The sequence below is a fragment of the Dama dama genome, chromosome 12, assembly GCF_033118175.1.
Source record: "Dama dama isolate Ldn47 chromosome 12, ASM3311817v1, whole genome shotgun sequence".
NCBI classification, from domain to species: Eukaryota; Metazoa; Chordata; class Mammalia; order Artiodactyla; family Cervidae; genus Dama; species Dama dama.
Window position 1 is genome coordinate 13,930,741 of NC_083692.1, and position 21,329 is coordinate 13,952,069.

The following is a 21,329-nucleotide window of genomic DNA, read 5'->3' on the forward strand; positions in this document are numbered from 1 at the left end:
TAAGATGTGAGACCTGTCACAGTTGGCCTTTTAATCTTACAAAACAACATCTAAAGTGGAAAAAAAAAAAAAAGTTATCTGCTTAAAGCCAATGTGCATTTCCCTAGAACCCCAAAGGGCTGAATATTTATGTCTCTGGCTCTCTCTTACCTTAAAATAGATGGTTAAAAATTGATGCTAAATCCTCTTTTCTGGGAGCTAAGTAGGAGGTCATATTTGTTTTCATTTTGGTTTGGGGAGGGGTTGTTCTTGGTTTTAATTTCTTCTGCTGCTTTTCAGAGAAGCTGACAGCCGGCCACTGGGGGTTGGTTTTCAGGTATGCACTCAGGTTGGGTGGTTTCAGGTGGGGAGGATGGAGCAGGGAGGGGCAGGTGGAGGGGACAGGGGAATGCCGGCCCCTGGAGGCTGCTCAGTACACCCTGTTCTCAGGGCTGTTTGCTATGCGGGCCGCAGGCTTGGGGCCTTTGAAGGGTTGAATACCATCTTTTGATTTACCATGGCTGATGGTGGGGAGGACTGGAAACTCAAGAACACTCACAAAGATCCAGCAAAAGAGAAAAAAAAAAAAAACCCAAAATAACCAAACACACACGTACACAAAGGAAAACCCAGGAGACACGCTGACAACAGAAATCAAATGTGGTTGGAAAAGAAAAAGGGCATAGTATTGTAAAAGCTGCAAATTGGAAAAAAAAAAAAGAGACACAACTAAACAAGCCACTGCTCAAAACAGTCTTCTGTGTCCCAGAGATTTTTAGGATTGTAGAATAGGCACTTCTCAAGTGTAACCAGTTGACCTGACAGCAGATAAGACTGGTATGGATTTCCCACCTTCCCAGCAGGCCATCTAGGATTCTGGACCATCTTGTATCTGCTACATGTGTTCACCATGTCATCCCCACGCCTCTGACAAGCCATCCCACTGACATCTTTAGGAAGGAGTTGTGTATCTAAACATATTCAACATCCTCAAACCAATCATAGGCTCAGAAAGTCTGAACTCAGCTGTGTCAACACAAGGCACTGACTCTCTATTGAGTAGAATCAACAGAAATAGAGATTGCTTTTTCTTTTTTTTCCTTCCAAAAACCAAGAGGTCCCCACTTTCCACAGCATATTGATTAGAATTCAGTCAAGGTCAGTAGCCCAATAGAATGTGAGGCCATAAAAAGAGGAATTCCCAAAGTATTATTATAAGTAATTACAGTAGAAGAAGAGGTCCTTTCTCAATAAAGTTACAATTTGAAACAGCCAATTTTTCAACATGAAGGAAAACTGATATGTATTATATGAGAATAGAGTAACTGGTAATAATGTGACTTAATCATCTTTATAAAAAGGGCTGCTGAATGAGGGTAGGAATGTCAGGACGGAAGAACGAGATACATATCAGGGGCCACACTGTCCTTCAATGTGTCAGACTCTAAACTCAGAGAATTTTCCCCCAGTGGGACCACAGAAACAATGTGACTTGTCCTCCCTACTAGGAGAAAGTATAAGGAGATAGTAGTGTTGTCAAGGCCACTAGAATTTCCCATGTGATTGGTCCTTGTGGAGCTTCAAACAATGCATTTCTCATCCCACACACGTGGCTCTGTTCCTTCCAACAACACCCTCCCATTTTGCTTCCATCTCCTGCCCTGGCCCCGCTCTCTAACTTTGACTGTTTTGAGTGGTGACCAAGGAGCTGGACTTAATGAGAATGGGATTGATCAAAAGATGGACCAAAGTAGCGTGTTTTACACAAAGCTAAACGATTCCAAAAAACCAAGAAAGGAAACTTAGAAAACGAATCTTCTAGTAAAGAAATACCACCACTGTCAGAAACCAGAAATTGACATCAAAAACCTCATGCAGAAACAAGGAGAAGGTGTTTGTTGCTGTTGGTTTTTATCCTCGGTCTATTAAACAAGAGGTGAGCAGCTAACTTTCAGGAAACAAACAAAGAATTCAGTCAAACCAATGAAAATCGGAAAAGAAAGGGAAGACAAGCCCAAACAGAGTGGCAGAGGGTACTTCATACGATACCTAAGTTAACCATGAGCTTGACACGCCCCCCATCCAGCTCCAAACGCAGGGTGTCAGCAGAGTCCCTGGAGGTGGTGGCCACCAGCAGCCCGTAAGCTCGCTGGGACATGAAGCGGAAGGACACATCCTCTGCCTCGGTGTGCATGACCATGGGCATGATGATCTTCATGTACATGCTGCCGTCGTAGCTCAGGATGGACGCCTCTGCAGAGAAGAAAGGAAGAGATGGTTAGGAGGAAGCATGTCAGTGTTTGCCCTCAGTTTCAGGGTAAGCAGAGTAGAATGGAGATGCGCCAACTTTGTAGACAGGTGGCTTGTGTTTGGGAGCTTCCCTGGTAGCTCAGCTGGGAAAGAATCTGCCTGTAGTGCAAGAGACCCAGGTTCAATCCCTGGGTCAGGAAGATCCCCTGGAGAAGGAACTGGCAACCCACCCCAGTATTCTTGCCTGGAAAATCCCATGGACAGAGGAGCCTGGCGGGCTGCAGTCCATGGGTCTTCAAAGAGGTGGGCACGACTGAGCAACTAACACGGGGGCTTGCATTTGCTCAATCTCCATCGCCACTTTTAAGCTAGACACAGGCCCTGTAAATGCTGAGGGTCTATTTCCTCTTTTGCAAAGGACATCTGGTGGCCTTGGTCCCTGCTCTACCACGCTCACCGACTCGCCAATGGCATCGAATGAAATAATGGATGTGAAGTCATTCTGCAGAAGTAAAAATGTCCAGGTGGTAGTAATTGTGATTCTGGGCTACCATGGTGGCCCAGATGGTAAAGTGTCTGCCTGCAATGTGGGAGACCCGGGTTCGATCCCTGGGTTGGGAAGATCCCCTGGAGAAGGAAATAGCAACCCACTCCAGGATTCTTGCCTGGAGAATCCCAAGGACAGAGGAGCCTGGCGGGGCTACAGTCCATGGGGTCACAAAGAGTCAGACACAACTGAGCGACGTCATTTTCTTCCTTACACTGTAGATACGACAAAGTCAAACGAGACACTAAACAAAACTTGAGTCCTGTGAGTACTTCCTGAAGAACCTGAGAGAAGGACTGGTTTATAATCACCGCAGCAAATAAATACATACTAGCCGAGCGGTGCTGGGAAGAGGAAGGAACAGCAGCATAACCAGGCTTCAGAGCATCCCTAGTGGCCAGGCCTTGTGAGAGTCTGCTTGGCCCATTCAAAGAAGATTGGTAACAGCCAGGGCTAGAACAACAATAAAAGCTGAGGACAGCTTTGAAAACCAGCCATTCTATTTTTATTCCAACAGTACCTTTATAAGAAAAGGAGCAGCTCACCTTTTTGCCAATCCAAACAAACACTTTGGTTATGAGCCTTCCAGCCCCTCCAATATGTTATCTCACTTAATGCCACAGGTGGGTCTATTATTCCTACTTTCAAACAGAAAATCACAGCTCATGGTGGGGAGTGGGTATTATCATCCCAAAGTCACATAGTCTGGATTTTAATCCAGTATATACAATAGCAAGTCCAGGGCCTGTTCTGTAGCATCAGGTCGTTCAAAACGTGCATTTGTTGAATCATTCATTGAGCAAATATTTTTAGGGAATACAGGACAAGAGCATCACTCACTTTCCTATGCAGCCAATCATCATGGAACTCAGTTCCTGGCATTGAAGAGGTCCTTATTAAATACTTGCTGTTGCTAGATACTTGCTACTTTCCTACACACATTGTCCCCTTGAGAAGGAAATGGTAACCCACTCCAGTGTTCTTGCCTGGAAAAATCCCATGAACAGAGGAGCTTGGCAGTCTACAGTCCACAGGGTCGCAATAGAGTCAGACATGACTGAGCACATATGCACTATGGAGGGTACAAAAGGTGAAGTGAACAAGATCCCTGTCTTGAAGGCAGAATCAGTGCACGTAAATAACCGTACTAGAATTTAAAACGGCTAAATGACCCAGCAAAGGTGTATCAATAAAGCCAGGGGCATTCAGAAGACAGAGGCCATAGCATGCAAGTGAGTAGATTACATGGGGCAGTCTGAAACTGGTCTTGGTAGTTGGGTGGAGTTTTTAATGAAAAGTGATGGCATCAGATTTGATAGGTAGACAAGACAGTATCTCCATATATAAAAAATGAAGAAATAGGGGAATGCCCAGATAATAGCAAACTTTAACAGAAGCATCAAGCATATTTTGAGAATAGTTACACAAAGATGCTTTGACATTACAATGAAATCAACAGATTTGGGTAGATATTGAGAAGTAAATGAATGATTAACAAAGAGATAAACATCTTCTGTCTTCCTATATAAAAGGAACACGAGCAGATTGGAGAGACTGGGCAGACGATGTGGAAGGTTCTCAAAATAGTCTGTGTCATCATTGTACCCCCAACCTTACTTACACAACATACAAAAGGTACATGAAAAACAGTATAAATACACCTGTCATCCCTAGGAATCAACCATCACCCAGGTAAAAACCATGACACGCTAATAGTTGTATATCACAATTTGCAAACTCTAAGGGTCACAAATAAAGGTGGGACAGTAACAGACACCATCAAAATGAAAACATATTTTGAAGATCTGCTCTTAGATGAGAAGCATAATCTAAATATAACACACGCTCCAGGTGCGAGAGAAACTTCTATCTCCTGAAAGAGCAGAATCAAAAGATCAATAATGATCACTAAAATTTACTGAGCACTTAAACCATTTGCCTGCGCTTTCTAAGACTTCACATGCATTAAGATGGCATTTAATCCTCACAAGCACATCATGAAGAAGACACTATTATTATAGTTTATAGATATCAGGTCGCACATCTAACAAAAGGCAAAGCTAGAAGCTAAATGCAGGCAGTATGATTCTCACAGCTATATACTTGATGATTCTGCCACATTTTGAGAGTTATACCTGAAGCATACCCGTGTTTCTTAGCACCCAAAGTACATCTGTAATGCTTCATGGCAGTGTGTGGTATTCTTGTGTATGTGTACATATATGTACATGTGTGCACAGACACATACATACATGTCATTATTCAAAGTTGTATTTTATGACCATATAGAATTACATAAACAGAAATTTCTGTTTGTTTTTAGAGACATTCACTGAAACCTAGTATATTTTTCCATCACGCAGTGCAACATGTGGAATCTCAATTCCCCACCAAAGATCAAACCCGTGCCCCCTGTGGCGGAACTACAGAGTCTTAACCCCTGGACTGCCAGGGAAGTTCAATGATACAAATTTCTAAATGATATCTTGTTACACATTACTATGCACAATACTCTGTGTGTGTTTATGATTATGAACACCATTAGTTACTACTATGACTTTCTACTATAGATACCTACACTTAAGCACAACTCCTTTTTAAAAGATGTGAAGGCATTTGGTGAGCCATTAAATGGTTGTTTGGATGCGTTCAACTTAAATATTCCAAAATTAATGGCCAACTTTTTCCCTCTAGATATATGTAGTGAGAGAATATGCATCTTTATGTCAATATTGGTAGTGTCAGAGAATAAATAGAAGGTGAGTGTGTAGTTAAGCATCTAATAGTACAAAATGAAGTATGGATCTCAGTGTATACCTTTGTGTGTATCTTGGTGAGTGTGTTCTATTATTAACAGAGTATTTTTCAGGGGAAGGTGATGAAGCAGAAAATTTAATATAGAAATCAGCTGAAAATAAATTTGCTTCAGAATTAATATTAACTTGCTTAAAATATTTCAAATAAAAGGGGTACCATGAATGGAATACTAATTTGAGGGAAAATGAGTCTAAAGAAAATGTTATTTGATCTAAAGTCTATCAGATTATTGAGTATTGAAAGACTTCATCATGAAATGCTGAGATAACAATACTTATACAGTTCTCCTATTTTGTCCCTCTTTTTCACTTTTATAACTTCCTTTTAAGTGAATATTTAACGTATTATGTTAATGTCTTTGATGATTCTTAACTACATAATCGGGCTTCCCAGTTGGCTCAGTGGTAAAGATTCTGTCTACCAACTCAGGAGGATGTGCGTTCTATCCTTGGGTCAGGAAGATCCCCTGGAGGAGGAAATGTCAACCCACTCCAGTATTCTGGCCTGGGAAATCCAATGAACAGAAGAGCCTGGTGGGCTACAGTCCATGGGGTTGCAAAAGAGTCAGACTTGACTTAGTGTCAGACTTGACTAAGTCAACCTTAGCAACAACAACTATATAATTAACTAACCAAAAGCTTCTTTCCTAGTGGTTGGTCTAGGGCTTACAACATGTATCTTAGTTTATGAGAATCTACTTCCCATTTATATGAACTTAATTCTAGTAAGACATGGAAATTTTACATGCTGTCATCTCTTCCTCCTTTTTGTGTTATTATTGTTATTCATGTGATGTCTATATGTGTTTCAAACTCAAAAATACATTGTTATAGTTATTGCTTTATAAGAACTTCTGTCTTTTTACGAAGTGAAGCAAGGATATCTCAGATATATTTATAGAAATTTTTAAAGCTAAGCTTATTTACCATCTCTGTCTCTCTCTCTTCTTGTGGATTCAAATGACACCATCTGGTCTCATTCCCTTTCTCCAGTGTAGCTTCATTCATTTTTGTTTTATTGTCAAATATACTATAATTCTATATGTTACAGACCCAACAATACAATTTTATAGATTATTTTATGTAACTGCCTTTTAAATCAGTTAAAAGAAGAAAGAAAAAGAAATGCTTAATTATACTTTTCATCACTACCTACACAGTTACCTTTATTGGAACTCTTTTTTTTTTTTTTTATGAAGATTCAAATTACTGTCTGCTGCCACTTTCTTTTCATTTATAGAACTTCTTTTAGTATGTCTTACATGGTAAGTATGCTAGCAATGAAGTCTCTGCTTTTTGTTTACCTGGATACATCTTTATTTCATTTTCACAAGACAGATTTTTTTTTACTATAGAATTCCTGGTGGTTGATATATGTCTTTGGGCACTTTTAATGTCAACGCACTGTCTTTGGCCTCCATTGCTTCTGAACAGACATCAGCTGTCATTCTCACTGTGATCCCTCGTATATGATGACTTGCTGTTTCAAGATTTTCTTTTTGGGTTTCAACATGTCTATCATGAGTATGGATATTAATGAATTTCTTTGCACTGATCCTATTTGAGGCTCACCAATGTGTAAGTTAGTGTTTTTCCTCAAATTTGGGAAATTTTCAATCATCAATTCTCTAGATATTTTTTTTCTTATTCTCCCTCTCACTTTTCCAGGACTGCCATCATACATATGTTGGTACACTTAATGATGCCCCATATCTATCTGACACTCTTTTTCTTCGCTTATTTTCTTTCTTCTATTTAGACTTTATAATCTCTATTGATTTATCTTCAAGTTTGCAGATTCTTTCTTCTGCTAACTCAGACTTAATGTTGAGCCCCTTAATGACTTTTTCATTTGGGTTATTGTACTTTTAGATAGTTAGAAAATACATATAGATAGGTAGGGAGGGAGAGAAACAATTTCCAAATGAGGGAAAATTTGGAGTTGGAAAATTTATAAATATATATATATATAATTTTAATCTCTTTATTAACATTATCTATTTGATAAATCACTGTCATCTTATTTTGCTTTAAATCTTGCACAGGTTCCCTTAACTTCCCAAATTCCCCTTGAACATATTTATAATAGCTTTGGTATAGTTTGTCTGCTAAGCACAACATCTGAGCAGTTTCTATTGCCTGTTATGTATCCCTGTGTGTGGGTCACACTTTCCCTTTCCTTTGTATGTTTTATGATTTTCTGTTGAAAACTGGACATTGTACATAACAGACTAGCAAGTCTGGATACTACTCTCCCCTCCCCTCCCACCACCAGGGTTACTTCCTTCTCTTTGTTCATTAGTTTATTTGTTTAATGACTTGTGTGTGTTAGTCGTTCAGTCCTCATGCATTGCAGCCCTCCAGGCTCCTCTGTCCGTGGGATTTTCTAGGCAAGAATACTAGAGTGGGTTGCCATTGCCATTTCCAGGGGAATCTTCTCCACCCAGGGATTGAACCCGGGTCTCCTGCATTGCAGGCAGATTCTCCACCATTTGAGCCACTGGCTAAACTAATTCTGTGACATATTTTCCCAGCAGTGTGAAGGTTCTGATGTCCTTGTTCAGATTTTTTTTTTCCTTTTTTATTTTTTAGCCTGTCTTCCTAGGTGTTTTTCTTGGGTCAGTGTAAGCCACTTACTACTCAACTATTATACTTAAGCCCCCCTGGTCAGTTATTTTTTTATCCATCGTCTGTTGGATTTGTGTGACTTGGAGGCTGATTTCACAGCTCAGGAAGTTTAAGACTTTGTCTCAAGTTCAGCCAGGGACTAGCACTTGGAAGCTGCCCTTCCTGTCAGTCTTGGGAACATGCACCTTCCTCCAGCCCACCCCACCAAGGATAAATGTGGTTTTACCTTTAAGCCTAGTTCCCAAAGAGTTTCCCCTGATGATAAATGTGGCTTATCATTCAGTCAGTTGAGAAGCTGTACTTAAGCCCCTTGAGCCAATAGGCTTTTCCGTTTACTGATGGAGGTATATGCACTTTAGGAATACTTTCAAGTCTTTCCCATCTCCTCCTCTAATTAATCTGAGTGCAGCAAACGTGTACAACCACCCAGACCCTCATGGCTTTCTCTATCCCTGATTCTCTTTGCTAAACGTCTGGTTGGTCTGCCATTTCACTCATCGCTACTAGCATCATAGATCTATCTGCCCTTTCAGAATTGCTAGTGACCAAGATCACCATTATTTCCAAAAGTCCTTTACCCAGGAACTTCTCTAAGCCTTGTTCTAAACAGTCAGGTGAATAACATAATCAACACACATCTCAGTGTTAAATGCACTGTATCTGATTTTCTTAGATGCCATCATGCTATTTTTATTTGTTTTTTTTTTTCATTTATTTTTATTACTTGGAAGCTAATTACAATATTGTAGTGGTTTTTGCCATACATTGACATGAATCAGCCATGGATTTACATGTGTTCCCCATCCTGATCCTGCCTCCCACCTCCCTCCCCATCCCATCCCTCTGGGTCTTCCCAGTGCACCAGCCCTGAGCACTTGTCTCATGCATCCATCCTGGGCTAGTGATCTGTTTCACACTTGATAATATACATGTTTCAATGCTATTTTTGAAGTCTAGAGTTAGTTCTTTATATTAAGAACAAAATTTTGGTTTGAAATTTAGGTAATCTCTCTGTTGAAGGACCCTGTTTTTCTATTTCAGAGATTCACTTATCTTGTCTGTCCTCCATATCTCTTAGTTTCTTTATGATAGATTTAATCTCTTTGACTTTTCATCAGCACTCACTGTGATGATCTGAAGCTTTTCCTTCTGTCAATACATCAATATTTAGCCATGTATCCTCTGCCCTCATGTTGTTACTAATTATTTCGATTAAGTTATATGATCACATTTGGTTTTCAGATATGCCATGTAAAATCCCCCTTTTCCATTCACTCTGTGTTTTTCATTTTCTTCAAATTCTCAAGTTGTTGTTCAGTTACCCATTCATGTCTGACTCTTTGCGACCCCACGGACTGCAGCACGCCAAGCCTCCCTCTCCCTCACCAACTCCCAAAGTTTTCCCAAGTCCATGTCCATTGCATCAGTGATGCCATCCAGCCATCTCATTCTCTGATGCCCTCATCTCCTTCTTCCCTCAATGCTTCCCAGTATCAGGGATATTTCCAATGAGTCAGCTGTTTGCATCAGATGATCAAAATACTGGAGTTTCAGCTTCAGCATCAGTCCTTCCAACTGAGCATTCAGGATTGATTCCCCTTAAGATTGACTGGTTTGATCTCCTTGCAGTCCAAGGGACTCTCAGGAGTCTTATCTAACACCACAGTTCAAATGCATCAGTTCTTCGGCGCTCTGCCTTCTTTATGGTCCAGCTCTCACAATCGTACGTGACCATTGAGATAACCATAGCCTTGATTATACAGACCTTTGTTGGCAGAGTAATGTCTCTGCTTTTCAACACACTTTTTAGGTTTATCATAGCCAAGAAGCAAATGTCTTCTGATTTCATGGATGCAGTCACCACCTGTAGTGATTTTGGAGCCCAAGAAGAGGAAATCTGTCACTACTTCCACCTTTTCCCCCTCTATTTGCCATGAAGTTGTGGGGCCGGATGCCATGATCTTAGTTTTTTTTTTTCAATATTTAGTTTTAAGCCAGCCCTTTCACTCTCCTCCTTCACCCTCATCAAGAGGCTCTTTAGTTCCTCTTCGCTTTCTGCCTTTAGAGTCGTAGCACCCACATACACGAGGTTGTTGCTGTTTCTCCCGCCTATCTTGATTCCAGCTTTTAACTCATCCAGCGGGGCATTTCTTAGCATGTGCCCAGCATATAGATTAAACAAACAGGGTGAGAGCAGACAGCCCTGTTGTACTCTTTCCTCAATCTTGAACCTATCAGTTGTTCCATACGGGGTCTGCTGCTGCTAAGTCACTTCAGTCATGTCCAACTCTGTGCGACCCTATGGACAGCAGCCCACCAGGCTCCTCTGTCCATGGGATACTCTAGGCAAGAATACAGAGTTCTAACTGTTTCCTTTTGACCCACATACAGAAGACAGGTAAGATGGTCTGGAATTCCCATCTCTTTAAGATTTTTCCACAGTTTATTAAGATCCACACTGTCAAAGGCTTTGGCATAGTCGATGAAAAGAGGTAGATGTTTTTCTGGAATTTCCTATCTTTCTCCATGATCCAGAGAATGTTGGCCATTTGATCTCTGGTTCCTCTTCCTTTTCTAAACCCAGCTTGGACAGCTGGAAGTTCTTGGTTCGCATAATACTGAAACCTAGCATGCAAGACTTGAAGCATGACCTTACTAGTATGGAAGATGAATTCTTACAGGGTTAATTAAATTTTCTGACAGTATTCTGCAGTGCAAATGAGCTACAGAGTATACAGCCTCTGAGAAATTTTTCTGCCCTTGGGTTTGTTTTCTTCTAGATCAAATTCCTTCAGTTTTTTAAGCTATATCTATTTTTAAAATTCTTATTTGCTGCTGTTTCATCTTTGCACTGTCTTTATCATTGTCCTTCTTGCTCATACTCAGGTGGCTCTGACCAGAGTTTCTAGTTGTTCAGATATAGTTTCAGTAACTTACTGGTTCTCAAAATCAAATACAATTTAATGGCTTCATAATTTTTAGTTCTATGTACTTTTTTCCTGTAGGCTGAGAGATGGCAATGGGGAAGGAAGTGGATGGGAGAAATGAAAGGCTCAGTCAAGACTGTGTGTAACCATCATTTAGCTTTCAGGGCTGTTTGTCATTTCTGAAGCCCTGTTAATATCTTGAACCACCTACTTGAAGAGTGCCTCCCAAGGCCAAGGTGGTGGGTGGTGGGGGGATGATACATTAGGACTCCTGATCCCTTCAGCCCTGGTGACTTCTCTCTTGATCCTCAGTCCTGTCCTCTGTTTCTGCTACATGCATTTGCCTCCCATGGCCGTTCCTATTATTCTTTAAAGGCAGGACCAGATAAGAACATCTGCTCAGTCTATTTCCTTCCTTTTAAAGGCATTTTAGAAAGACTTCTCAACTACACACACACACACACACACACACACACACACACATTTTATGATCTAGACAGGACTGTACCTGAGGGCCATAAGTGGGGTTGGCAGCCTTACCATGTTTGACCATTTCTCTTGACTTGGCTTCAGAATCATTTCTCTTGCTCCTGTTGTTTTAGATTTATGACACTGAGTTGTGCTTCTTGCGTTACCTGGAGCTAATGATTATTTGGATAGTATACTCTTTCCTGTTTAACTTGAAAGAGGGAGTTTTGGGAGGCAGCTTTCCCCTAGCATCGTCCGAGAGCTTTCGCAAAATCAAATCATTACATCTAACATCAAAGAAACAGAATCAAAATAATCAAAGCAGCGTTCTTTAATCTTATTACAAGTATATCTTGTTTTGTTGTGATGAGGTCTTAAGAAGCAAAGTGAAAACTATAGAGAAAATGAACTGTAGGAAGTGAATGGTACAGAAGTTCTTGCTTACACATACTAGGAAGTGACACCACTTATATTTCCTATAGTCTTAAAGGAGAAAGCCAGACCGGTAGGCACAGATAGGGAAGAGATAAAACAAAAAAGTACTAGACAGCACAATTGACGTGATGCCACAGACAGATACATGGGGCCCCTCGACACCAATACAATCCTATGAATAATTAGCAAAATGTGCTTTCATGTAACTGACTTCCCAGGTCTCACTTTGCACTTAGCATATCAAGCAGACTTCCTAGTACTGCCCACTGGCCCTTAAGCCGTCTACTGTAGAGAGACAGTACGTTCATGGTCAGCCTTGTAAGCAAAGTGCCAGTAAACAATCACCTTCCCCACCAGGTTCTCTTCTCATACCTTGAAGACCTCCTCCTGCTCACTCCTGCCGCGAATGGCCTCATACACGCCCCAAGTACGTTTTATTCTAACAAAGCTTCCAAAATACACAGATTGCTTCCTCTCTAACCAAACTGGGCCGATCTTAAACAGAGTGCAAATCTATGCGGGAATGCCTGCCAGGTTCTAATTCTGTACTTTGCAGCAGCAGGAGCAACATAAATCTCTAGCTCTGAGCAGACCCAACAGTAGCCAATAGTTCCAGGGAATCATAACAGTTATGAGGTGATCTCCTCCCTCTGGTGGACAAGGCTGAGAAGAACTAACTTTTCACATTCTCGACATCATGCTGCCATTATAGACAGTCCCATTGCCTTCCCATCCCCAAACAATTTAAAGCACCCTAAAGCCATGACAGAAATTTTGATGGATGTTTTCTACTTTAAGAAAAGCAAGCAGGTATATTTGCATATTTTTAGTATTCAAAAATAAAAAAAGAAATCCTGGTTTGTAGGATGCATAATGTCAAGAAAATGTTCATTTGCTCAGAGAATTCATGTAGCTTTCTCTTAAAATTTCCCACTGAATTCCAAATGTGACTTAATTTATCAAAATTAAACATAACACAATTCTTCAAAAGAACTATATCCACTGCTTGCAGTAATATTTGCCCATTCATTCAATGATTAATATCTAATGTGTGCCAGATAGTGTGCTAAAATAGGGGTGATAGGAGCACAAATAACAAGGTTGTTTCTGAGTTATAGACACAAATAAGTAGACTGTCATACTACAGAATGAAAAAAACCTAATGTTCATAGCAGCACTATTTACAGTAACCGAGACATGGAAGCAACCTAAATATCCATCAACAGATGAATGGATAAAGAAGATATGGTACATATATACAATGGAATATTACTTGGCCATAAAGAGGAACAAAACTGGGTAATCTGTAGAGACACAGATGGACTTAGAGACTGCCATACAGAGTGAAGTAAGACAGAAAGGGAAAAGCAAATATCTTATACCAATGCATACATGTGGAATTTGCAAAAAATTCTACAGATGATCTTACTTGCAAAGCAGAAATAGAGATACAGACATAGAGAACAAATATATGGATACCAAGGGGTAAAGGGGAGGTAGTGGTAGGAACTGGGAGACTAGGATTGACTCATACACACTATTGATACTATGTATAAAATAGATAACTAATGAGAACATTCTGTATAGCACAGGTAACTCTCTCTCTCTCTCTCTATATATATATATATATATATATGGCCGATCCATTCTGTTGAGCAGTAGAAACTAACACAACATTGTAAAGTGACTATACTCCAAATCAACATAACATAGTAAAACAATTATTCTCCAATTAAAAAATAAACCATTTCTTTTAGAGATTTACATTTTAAGGTAAAGATTAAAACATTAACTTAAAAGGAAAAAAAAATAATGAACAGAATGCTGTGGGAATTTACCACTTGCATCTACACCTTCACCTAGCATCATTAGGGAGGGGGTATATCACTTAGGTTTCAAGAATGAGAAAGAGTGAACCACAAAGAGAGGCATTAGAAGGCATTCCAGCTGAGGGAACGTACATACAGGTGCAAAGCAGATAAAGGCTTGTAGTGAAATCATACATTAAACACAGTGCTTGATACAGCATCTGGTAAAATGGTAATTATAATGCAGCAAACTCAAGAGTCAGGAGGGATTCAACATGCCTGAAGTAGAACAGGCTTTCTCAACAGTGATGATACTGAACCAGATGTTGCGGAAGCTGGCCTGTGCATTGTAGGATGCTTAGCAGCAGCCCTGGCCTCCACCCCCTAGATGCTAGTAGCAGTCTGTTTAGTCAAGACAAACCAAAGTATCTCTAGACACTGTCAAAAGCTTCTTGGAGAAAACATCGGCACCACCCCCTGGCCCCCACCCAATGAGAAGCACATTAATTCCATATGGACTAGAGGATATGGATTGGAATGGTAAAGTTAAGACTGAAGGGAGATAGAGAGGGTCTATCATAACAGAGCTAACAACCACACTTAAGAAGTTCGGATGTTAGCCAGCAGAGATGACTTTTGAGATAGGAAGTGATGTGATAGGACTTGCTTTTCAGGCTAACTCTGGTGATGCAGGGAAGGCAGAATGGAGTGGTGAGAGACTAGATGCCATCTCACTTAACTTTCCTCCAGATACTACTGTCATTGCTTTATTTTGCAAGCATATGATGAAATTTCAAAACTCAGTATTTATAAATGGTGGTGGTAAGTTTCTTAGAATTGATCTCACTCTGAGTCAACTCAACAAAGCTCTATTGTGCAGGATTGTAATTGCACATATGTAATTATACCTATGGGCTTCCCTAGTAGCTCAGTGGTAAAGAATCTGACTGCCAATGCACGCAGGAGACGCGGGTTCCATTCCTAGGTCAGGAAGATCCCCTGGAGAATGGGATGGCAACCCACTCCAGGATGCCTGTCTGGGAAATCCCATGGACAGCAGAGCCTGGTGGGCTACAGTCCATGGGGTCACAAAAGAGTCGGACACCACTTAGCGACGGAACAACAGCAATTACACCTACTCAAAACAGGTGTACAAAATTGCTCAGTGTGCTGTCACTATGAGCATGTAAGCCTGGAGTTAGAAAATCTGGGTAGAATCCTAGATCTGCAAGTTATTATTATTATTATTTTTTTGGCTGTACTGGCACGTGGGATAATCTTAGTTCCCTGACCAGGGATCGAACCCAGGCCCCCCTGCATGAGAAGCACAGAGTCTTAACCACTGAACCACCAGGGAAGTCCTAGATCTGCAAGTTATTTCACAGTGAAACATTCTTGAGCTTCAGTGTCCCCGTCTGTAACGTGTATAATAATAAATTGAATCAGTCAGGATACTAAGAGGAAATAGATGGCCCATTCAAATTAGGTCATTTGATGAAGGTTTAATAAAGGCATGAAGGTTTTACAAAGGCAGAGACAGGGAAGAATGAACCTTCCCGAGGTAATGTGGTATTCAGGGCTATTAAAAGCAAACCCCAATTATTATTATTACTATCCTGAGGCCTGACAGAGCAAGGGGGAAGTCAGTTGCCAGAATCCTGATGCAGGAAGGGGACAGGGAGAGGACGAGGGAGCACTGAGTGCCTCACAAGACTGTGGACTTACATCAGGGGCACAGCCAGTGGGTAATCATATCAGAGGGACAGAGACAAGAAATTAACTATTTGGATTCCATTCTCATCATTTCTTCCCATCTTTCCTTCCTGCTTTCCATTGGACAAACACAACTGGAATACAGATGGGTAAGGGAGGCTGTTAATGTTGTCCCTATAGGGTACCTTCCAGGGTACCAAGCCCAGTGGGAAAGTACGGTGGAGAGGGGAGAATGGACCCAGGGTTTCAAAGAAAAGCTACCCATCACAAAGGGGTGGCCAAGAGCATGACTACTAAGCGATCCAGACATCTAATATTAACAGGTCCTCAATGAATGTTACATGCATATGTGCATACACATGTGTTTTAATTTTCCTGTCTAGAGATGACCCATCACTTTCACACATGGATACTTCCATATTAGAGGCAATGCTGACCAGCAGAAAGAACCTAGGTGTCTGGAGGCCAACATTCCATCCTAGCTCAATGTCTCATGGGCATGCAGCCTTAGGAAAGTCACACATACTCAGACTTCCTTTTTCTTTTATGTAAATTTTCAATCATTTTCAAAAATTATATAAGAAAATACATTTGAAAGAGCTCTGCAAAGTGTAGTTCAGTGTAGTCACTCAGTTGTGTCCAACTCTTTGTGACCCCATGGATTGCAGCACATCAGGCTTCCCTTGAAAGTAAAGGGCTAAATACAGTGCTCTGCTAATCTTTCTCTTTATTACACAGTCTTCAGTTCAGTTCAGTCACTCAGTCATGTCCGACTCTTTGCGACCCCATGAACTGCAGCACGCCAGGCCTCCCTGTCCATCACTAACTCCCAGGGTCCACCCAAACCCATGTCCATTGAGTTGGTGATGCCTCCAACCATCTCATCCTCTGTCGTCCCCTTCTCCTCCTGCCCTCAATCTTTCCCAGCATCGGGGTCTTTTCAAATGAGTCAGCTCTTCACATCAGGTGGCCAAAGTATTGGAGTTTCAGCTTCAACATCAGTCATACCAATGAACACCCAGGTCTACTTTGGCTAAATAGAGAAATAAGGTAGACATCCTGCTTTCTTTTGTTCTCAAACTCCCTATACAATGGGTCTACTTTCTTTTTAATATATTTTATTTATTGGCTGCACCGGATCTTTGTTGATGCACACAGGTTTTCTCTAGTTGTGTCGAGTGGGGGCTATTCCTTGTTGCAATGTTCAGGCCTCTCACTGCAGTGACTTCTCTTGTTGCAGAGCATGGGCTGTAGGAATGCGGGCTTCAGTAGTTGCAGCTCAGAGACTAGCGGGCTCAGTAGTTGCAGCACATGGGTGTAGCTGCTCCACAGCATGTGGGATCTTCCCAGACCAGGGACTGAACTGATGTCCCTTGTATTGCATGGCAGATTCTTAACTACTGGATGAGGGAAGTCCTGGGTCTACTTTCATAATAATGGTAGAGATTGCATTCAAGAACCCTAGAGTCTTGTTATTTGCTTTTAATAATAAGCATGGTTCATAACAGTCATAGGCAGACTATGTTCAGTGATTGAACCTGGCATTCAGCTATGCTTTCCATCCTGAAAAACATCTATTCTGTAGATTTTCATTGTTGTCCAAAGCTTGCTGCCTCATTCTGCCATATTCTTCCTGTCAGGGGAGCCCCTGGTAGCTCAGACAGTAAAGCATCTGCCTACAATGTGGGAGACCTGGGTTCGATCCCTGTGTTGGGAAGATCCTCTGGAGAAGGAAATGGCAATGCACTCCAGTATTCTTGCCTGGAGAATCCCATGGCCGTGGGATCACAAAGAGCCGGACATGACTAAGCGACTTCACTTTCACTTTCTTCCTGTTAGTATTCCAGCGAATACATCTGCTCTCTCATTATGACTAATGTTATTTGGTTACTGAAAATTTGAATTAAAAAGCTTTACTTCTGATCCATCAACAGGTGTGACTGATTGCAGGCATGGAATGAATCTGTATACTTATCATGTTTAGTTTACTCTAGAACAACATTAGACAACAGTGTTGAGCAGATACAGTTAAGTGATTAATGGCCAACTTGTATGCACGTCCTTGCTGTGCTTCCCAGGCTAGTTTTCGTGTTTTCATTTCCAATTAACTGGGTTGAAGGTGCAGAGAATTGTTCCGCTCATAGCTCTGCTTACTGGAATGTGACTGCTCCATTACTGTCCAAGGCCAGACCAGAGAAATCAGTTTTTCAGGGCAGCGAAAGAGAAGACACTTTCTGCCTGTCAACTGTTCTGCAATGAACCAACTCAACACACATCAGTTATGTATGGAATTTTATAAGTTGATACTGAGACAGTATTTCAACATGAACCAAAGTAAAATTGTCTAGGACTATACAATACATCTCCTAAAAGAGTCAAACCAGTGAAGAAGTTTTCAGAAGTCTAATTAACTGATTAAAGTAGAATCAGTCTCTTGTGATTTTATCAGAAAAAAAAAGAATACAGAAGTTGAAAGATTATGCCTTTGAATTGCACAAAATTTAGAGTCAGAAACTTAAATTTACCTGTATTCAAACCTTAATTTCAAAACTGAAGAAACTGAAGCAATATTGAAAAGCTTTGACTTTTTTTCTTAAAATGGCAACCCACTCTAGTATTCTTGCCTGGAGAATCCCATGGACGGAGGAGCCTGGTAGGCTACAGTCCATAAGGAGCTTATTAATAACCTTATTTTTTTTTCCTATTTGGGACCCTACTTTCAAAATCAGGCTGTATAAAATTAGCAATGATCTGAAAGAGTTGAATCAACAGACATACATATGTGTGTGTGTGTGTGTGTGTGTGTGTATAGGTACATATATGTGTGTTTATATATATACATATATATATTTAAACACTTAAATATATATATTAAATACTTATATAAATACTTAAAGATCTATTGAAGCACCTGGCTCACAGTACTGTTGACAACTATATATGATACACATATATCATATGTATATAGTGTGTGCATGCTTAGTCTTGCAGTTGTGTCCAACTCTTTGAAACCCCAAGGACTGTTGCCAGGGTCCTCTTTCCATGGGATTCTCCAGGCAAGAAGAGTGGAGTGGGTAGCCATTTCTTTCCCCAAGCAATCTTCCCAATGCAGGGATTGAACCCGGGTCTCCTGTATTGCAGGTGAATTCTTTACTGTCTGAACTACCAGGGTTCGCCTATGTATGACATACATACAAGCTATTATACTTTCAACACTACTTAAGCAGAGTTAGCTACATAATGGAAATACAAAAGAATTGTTCCAGACATTGCACCCGATTCACAATGATGGCATGTGTGCAAGCTAAGTCGCTCAGCTGTGTCTGATTCTTTGTGACCCAATGAACTGTAGCCCACCAGGTTTCTCTGTCCATGGGATTCTCCAGGTAAGAATACTGGAGTGGGTTGCCATGAGCTCCTCCAGGGGATATTCCTGACCCAGTATTGGAGCCCACATCTATGTCTTCTGCACTGGCCGGCAGGTTCTTTACCACTAGCGCCACCTGGGAAGCCCAATTCACAATGAACATGAATTAAAAGTTTTTTTTTTTTTTTTTTTTTTTAATGGATATAACTAAGAGAATTAACAGAGGGGCAGCTAAGAGCTCCACATTCATGTACAGTAGAATCAAGAGTCACTAGCTTATTCCAAGATTAATAAACTATCCTTGGAATTAAGTTTCACAGTTTTGCAAAACTTAGAATGCTGTTACAGTGAATGTTGGATCCTACATAGTGTCTAAGGTTGACATATCAGTCCATCGACGGCCCTGCCAATTCTTGCTCAGTAAAACATGCTCTTCTACATCATCCGTGTTATTCATTTCCAGATCATTACGGCATCTTTTAAAGTCAATAGTTGTGCTAATTCTGAAAGAGATGAGACTACCAGACCACCTGACCTGCCTCTTGAGAAACCTGTATGCAGGTCAGGAAGCAGCAGTTTCAACTGGACATGAAACAACAGACTGGTTCCAAATAGGAACAGGAGTTCGTCAAGGCTGTATATTGTCACCCTGCTTATTTAACTTATATGCAGAGTACATCATGAGAAATGCTGGGCTGGAAGAAGCACAAGCTGGAATCAAGATAGTTGGGAGAAATATCAATAACCTCAGATATGCAGATGACCCCACCCTTATGGTAGAAAGTGAAGAAGAACTAAAGAGCCTCTTGATGAAAGTGAAACAGGAGAGTGAAAAAGTTGGCTTAAAGCTCAACATTCAGAAAACTAAGATCATGGCATCTGGTCCCATCACTTCATGGCAAACGGAGAAACAGTGGAAACGTTGGCTGACTTTATTTTCTGGGGCTCCAAAATCACTGCAGATGGTGATTGCAGGCATGAAATTAAAAGACACTTACTCCTTGGAAGAAAAGTTATCACCAACCTAGACAACATATGAAAAAGCAGAGACATTACTTTGTCAACAAAGGTCCATCTAGTCAAGGCTATGGTTTTTCCAGTGGTCATGTATGGATGTTACAGTTGGACTATAAAGAAAGCTGAGCGCCAAAGAAATGATGCTTTTGAACTGTGGTGTTGGAGAAGACTCTGGGGAGTCCCTTGGACTGCAAGGAGATCCAACCAGTCCATCCTAAAGAAGATCCGTCCTGGGTGTTCATTGGAAGGACGGGTGTTGAAGCTGAAACTCCAATACTCGGGCCACCTGATGTGAAGAGCTGACTCATTAGAAAAGACCCTGATGCTGGGAGGGATTGGGAGTAGGAAGAGAAGGGGATGACAGAGGATGAGATGGTTGGATGGCATCACCGACTCAATGGACATGAGTTTGGGTAAACTCCGGGAGTTGGTGATGGACAGGGAGGCCTGGCGTGCTGCAGTTCATGGGGCCACAAAGAGTGGGACATGACTGAGCGACTGAACACATAGTATTTTAGTGCCTATTATGTTTTCCAGCACTGTTCTCCACTGGGCATCTAGAAATGGACAAAGTTCCCATTGGTCCAGCTTTAACATTAGCCATAGTCTCCTGAGGGCAGTGGCTGAATGGAAGTAAACCCGTGAGCTCAGTGATATAATCGTCAAGTAGCTGCTGTCACATACTAGGGAGAGGAAATTTACAGCAAGATAATCATTTGACTATGTTCACGGCTGGCATCGCTCTGATTTTTCTATTCTCAAGCTTTCTATCAATATCATTTTATAAGAATTTTGGAAGAGCAATCTCAGATAATTTTTATCAAGGCAAAAGCCACAGCTATGGAATATCTAATAAGTATGTCTCAATTCCTTTGTCACAAAAGATGAAGGTGCATGCTAGGGTTACTGCTTCCTAAGGTAAGAGGATATCAGCGTGGCTATTGAGCAAAGACTGATGCTATGCGTAGGTTTGCCAAATTTTCTAAAAAAGTTGTAACTGTTTGACAGATGACTAGGATACGTCACAAACAGACTGCTACTGCAGTAACAATGGAGAACACAGCTATGATTAAGCTATAAAGACTTTTTCTTGTCAGGCCCCCAATTCCCTTCAAACAGAAAGCTGTTTTACAGGGCTGGCAAAGTGTACTGTAAATTATATTACCAGCCCACAGCTCATGAGTTTATAAGTCTACAGGGAACAAGTTATCTGGCTCCGCCACCATGCTTAGCTAGCCAAAATTGCATGTGAGGCACCCTAGTCTGAGAGAGATTGCTAAAACTTAAAAAAGAGTGGGCCAAGAATAGCACTGGAGCAGAAGAAGAAAGTTACATGGTACCTGACATTAATTTGTCCCTAAAGCTTTCCTCCTG

At 41.0% G+C, this 21,329-nt stretch overlaps 1 protein-coding gene across 4 annotated transcripts in view; it reads right to left on the reverse strand.

Annotated features, from left to right (window-relative positions):
- Nucleotides 1-21,329, reverse strand: part of NRXN3 (neurexin 3) — a 1,693,692-nt gene that overhangs the window by 1,078,687 nt on the left and 593,676 nt on the right. For all 4 annotated transcript variants that reach the window (XM_061156509.1, XM_061156511.1, XM_061156510.1 and 1 more), the window contains one exon: nt 2,029-2,232. In XM_061156509.1, the coding sequence (XP_061012492.1) occupies nt 2,029-2,232 (204 nt within the window). The remainder of the gene's footprint in view (nt 1-2,028; nt 2,233-21,329) is intronic.